This window comes from Arachis ipaensis, chromosome B09 (assembly GCF_000816755.2).
Source record: "Arachis ipaensis cultivar K30076 chromosome B09, Araip1.1, whole genome shotgun sequence".
Lineage (NCBI taxonomy): Eukaryota > Viridiplantae > Streptophyta > Magnoliopsida > Fabales > Fabaceae > Arachis > Arachis ipaensis.
In genome coordinates, this window is record NC_029793.2 from 21,073,332 (window position 1) to 21,078,566 (window position 5,235).

Genomic DNA, 5,235 nt, shown 5'->3' on the forward strand with positions numbered 1-5,235 from the left:
GTACAAATATATTATGCATGAATATGTAATACATTTATAATAAAAATATGTTAACTCAACAAGAATAACTTTGCTCATTTAAAAATTAACTTGATTCAAATAAAATAAAATTATAATCTTTTTAATTAAATTTATTTCATGTTTTACCATGTTCTCTCCAAATACCAAATTTTAAACATTTTTATTTTTTGTATATAACAATAACAATAACGGAATGACTTTTTCTAACTATTAAGATTGTCAAAAAATTTTGGAAATAACGTAAAACGTGATTATTTGTAATTTAATTTTATATTTATGTATATCAAAAAGACAATTGCTTCAAATTTTACTATAAAAAATCTAAAAATACTTCAAAAAGTACCGATCATCTACTAAAAAATAACAACAAATAAATTTTGGTTTTTTTTTATTTTTTTCATGAAAAAGTAAAAATTACTTTATAGTTGAATATCTTATACAAAAAATTTTTTTTCCATCAAACAGGTTTTGGTTTAAGAATATAGAAAAAAATTTTTTTCTTTCTCTGTCAAGACTTTCAAGTATTTTTTTTAAATTTTAATTTAAATTCTTAATTTATTCCTTTCAATAATGTTTACAAAGAAAAAAGATTTATAGGACAAATGTGTAAAGGACATTAAGTCATGATTTATTCCTTTCAATAATCTTTTTTATGCATTAGACTTATTAGACTCAGGATTATGATTTAAATGAACTTACATAATTAGGATATTTAGTTATCACGTTGGGGTTTAGAATTTTTTTTACCAAACAGGATAGTTTAGGCTTTCAATAAGTCCACATCATAGGTGCTTTGGACCTTTGAACCAAAAAGTTACTTTCATTATTTTTATGGCAATACTACTAGTGTTAAAATTCAACGTGCCAAAAAAATTCAACTACCTGAGCCCAAAACTCCCTATGGCCCTTTGGATATTTTTATGGCAACAATATTAGACTAAACAAGTATTACCATTCAAAATGCCAAAAAATCTAATTACCTGAGCCCAAAACCCTCATGGCCCACGAACACATCTACTGGACCAGCCCATATTACTACTTAATATAAACACATCATTTACATTAATTAATACATTTAGGCCAAATTAAAAACAGAATCAGATGAGCTCTTTTGCCGTTATAGCATCAACACAGTATCTTTGACCTCTCCCCACAAACACGTGTCACAGCCCACCAGTGACACATACAGACCGCATGACATGATGATTATATTGGTAAACACCATAGAACTTCCCGTTAGTTTATTACCATGAATTACCCTAAGTTAATTTTACAAAATATCCCCAAACCCAATCGGCTAAACCCTAATAGACACACGCCACTTCTCCGTGCTCTCTTATCGCTCACACACAAACTGCTCTCTTTCACTCACCGTCTCTGTCTCACTCAGTCACAGTCCTCTGCTCCTGTCTGCCGTCGCTGTCCAGCAACCGCCGTTTCCATCTCGTCGTCCGTCGAGGCCTCACGCCGTCCAGAAGCCGCGTCTCTCAGCGTCGTCGTCTCAGCGCCGTCGATCTCAGCAGCCGCATCATCCTTAGTGCTGTGGTTCTCCATCATTTTCAGTTGTGCTCCATCGTTCTCAATCTCTCAGCCTCAGCCCTCAGGTATCTTTGTTTTGATTTCTTATTTAATCTGATTTTTCTGAACTTTTTTTCTGTTCTAACTTCTAATTTTTTTATGTTGTGACATGATGATTTTTCTATTCGTTATGATGATCGCTTCTTGGTTCTTGGTTTTGATTTTCTGATTGTTGTTATGATAATTTTCAATTTGTTATGACTATTGGAAATAACATTTATTTGGAGATTTTTTGTTTATGATTATGTTTTATGGCTCTGTTCTTGTATTATTTTGATTTTGTTCTATTTTTATTAGATTTTAGAGTTTAATTTTAAAAGTTTTTGGGGCAAATTTAAAATTTTAATAATTAATTTGATATATGTAGAAAGTCATAATTTAATTATTATTTTGAGTGTATCTGAAACGCTCAAAAACACTTGAGCTCACTAAAGACCGACCCTTAAACTTTAATTTCATCATATCATATGAATTGTATGTACAAGATAATTTAGTAAATCAGTTTTAGAATAAAATTAATTTAAATCCTAGCAAATTTTTTTTTTATCTTTTTAGTTTAATTTGTTATGACTAACTTATCATATCTTTATCTATATCTTTTGTTGCATGATCGACAGGATATGTTTAAAGAACTTATGTATATATATACACCCCCTTAAGAAAATTTATAATTTACAAGTGCTTGATTTCTTTTCTTTTTCTGCCTCTTTCTTTAACAATACATCAAGTAACTCATAATCTGCTATACATTATTCTTAACAATGGATTGCATGGGGAATCAAGAAAATAGTGAGAATGATTTGCCACTACTTCCTAAGTCATACGAAGAATTTTGTGAAATCATTCTATTAGAACAAGTTGAGTTAAATATCCCACCGGTTAGTGAAGAATTATTTGAAGATAATCAATATCCATTACTAGATGGAAGTGACTTATATATTCCACAGAGTATTACTGAATTTTTTCATTTATATCCACTGTATACAAAACTTCTTCTACCGGATGATATGTTTCGAGAGCTATTTTCTGAAAGAATTTTATTAAAAGAGCTTAGTGATAACGTCACTCTTGAAGCTGCTAATTCATCAACCAATAATGTTACTTCAAATGATAAGGTTTACATGTTGTTTATTTTATTTCATTGTTTATTTTATTTTATTTTAATTTAAAGCTCTCCAATTTCTTTCTCACAATGCAAATTTTGTTTGATCAATAATTGAAATGTTTATGTTGACAGCAGTTGTTAGAAGAAGAAATAATGAACAAATTGAAAGATATCAAGTTGACTTAGTGGAACAGCATTCAGGTTTAAATTGTATAACTATACTTATATATTATCAAAAACAATTTTTATTTTATTTTATTTTTGGGATAATTTTTCATATAAATAAATTAAATATTTTATTTATCAATACATATCATTTAAAAGGTATTTATCAATTTTTACGTAATATTATTTATACAATTTAGATACGTCATAATATTATTTGCTTTATCTTGATTGAATTGAGATATGTAAAATTAAAAAAATACCTAACTTACATGTGTATTATTATAAAACATTGGAATTTTTTTTCAACTAAATAATTTAATTATGTTATTTATGGAAATATATAATTTATAGCGTATTTATTAATTTATATAATTTGGCTTATTTTATTTACATTACAAACGAAATGTGTATTATTATAAAAAAATTACAATTAAAATAGTTAATAATCTAAATTTTAGCTTGTAATTAATACTCAAAAAAATTGGTAAAAAGATTAAAATAGATATGTTTGATTAATTAATATTTTAAAAAATATATAAAAAATTTTAGATTAAATTATAAATCGAATTAGATTGATTTAAATTTAAAAAATAAAAAATTCTTACGACTCAAGTTTCATGATCAAAATAAATACGTAATTATGTCAACTCTAACAAGTTGAAAGAGAAAAGTTGAAAAATTATAACCATTTTAATTGTAAGTCAATTATTAGGAGGGATTATGAAAATAAATAAAAGAGAAAAAAAGTGGAAGATAAATCCCTCCTGTACCAACCCTATGCCTTCTATTAATAGAGATTTAGGCTTAGTTCGGGTAAATAACTTAAATAAGTTTTTTTGGAAAAAGAGGTTAAAGCATAAGGACTTTTATTAATAGCAGCTTATAAGTAAGTTATTTTGTGTTTGGATTTTTAGTTATAAAAATACTTATTTTAAAGTTGTAGTGTTTGGATAAATAACTCAAAAAATAATTTTTTTTACAGAAGAGAATGAATATTAAAATAACGATGATAAAAAATACTTTCTAATATTGAATGTTGATTTTACATGACCTAATCACTAATATTGTGTATGATATGGTAGGTAAAAATAAAAAATAAATATAAAATGTGTGTCAATGTATATTTTGTTGCTATTTTCTATTTTTTTTACTCTTATTAAAACTCCCTTCTCCTTTATTGAGGACAGAAACTTGCTATAATTAACTATGAAAATAATAGCAAGCTATAAAATCACATATAAAAAAAATAAAATTAAAACTGAAATTTCATACCACAGTTAAATACAAATTTAATAATAAAAAATAGAGTGATAAAATGATAAAAAAAAAACCTAAAAGCAATATATGCAGTAGGTACTTCCTTCACTGCTGGTACTATATAGTGTGATTACATAATATTTGTGTCATTGTTATTTTGGTGGAGAATTCCAAGTCAGTTTGGATCTCTTTCACTTGAATCTTAGTTTCAATAATTTAGAGTCCAAGTTGCACTATCTTGATCTCAACTTGGGAATCTTTCAACCTTGCACGGCCTTCATCTTGACACTATATTTGGTGCTCTCAAAATTAGTGATCCACTCTTACCTCTTTGACCCATCTTGACTGTGTTTTGTATTCAATTTCAACAATTCTTATAACTGGATACAAGCCATCCATAATATCTCCACACTAGAATGCTGAAAAATCATTTATTTGGTAATCTTGTATCACTAGAATTTCTTGATTTGTTAAGAAACCATTTTTCGGTTTAATTCCTTCTAGTCTTACACAAATCAACCGTTTATCTATGTTGGATTTGTCTCACAACAATTTATCTATAGAGATTCCAACTAGCACACACAATTGCAGAATTTCAATACCTCAAGTTATCAAGAAAATCAACATCTTTGTGGCTGAAAAAATGTGTTTCAAAGAAAAACCACATTAAGAATCTTTGGCTACAACCCAAGAAAATGAACATTATTCAAGCATTTTTATTGAGCACGGGAGCGGGATTCTTTTTTGGATTCTAGGGCGTACCATTTTATTCAATCACTCTTGCACATACGAGAGGGAAAGAACTTACCCTCCAATAATTTTTGCTAGTGTTGTTCACGGTTGGAAGGGTGGACCTACCCTTTTCAATGGTTTAATTTTAAAAGATTTTTGGGCAAATTTGAAATTTTAATTATTTTTTTTGAGTGTATATGAAACGCTCAAAAACACTTGAACCCTTAAACTTTAATTTCGTTATAGGAATTGTATGTACAGGATAATTTAATAAATCAATTTTAAATTAAAACGAATTTATTCTAACCAAAAATTTTATTTTTTGAGTTTAATTTGTTAGGACTATCTTATCATATCTTTATTTTTATCTTTTG

At 27.3% G+C, this 5,235-nt stretch overlaps 1 protein-coding gene across 1 annotated transcript in view; it reads left to right on the top strand.

Moving 5' to 3' along the window:
* Window positions 1,199-5,235, top strand: part of LOC107616792 — a 16,610-nt gene continuing 12,573 nt past the window's right edge. Inside the window, exons 1-2 of the mRNA XM_016318714.2 lie at window positions 1,199-1,625; window positions 2,837-2,905. Coding sequence (XP_016174200.1) covers window positions 1,271-1,625; window positions 2,837-2,905 — 424 coding nt within the window. The 5' untranslated portion in view covers window positions 1,199-1,270. The remainder of the gene's footprint in view (window positions 1,626-2,836; window positions 2,906-5,235) is intronic.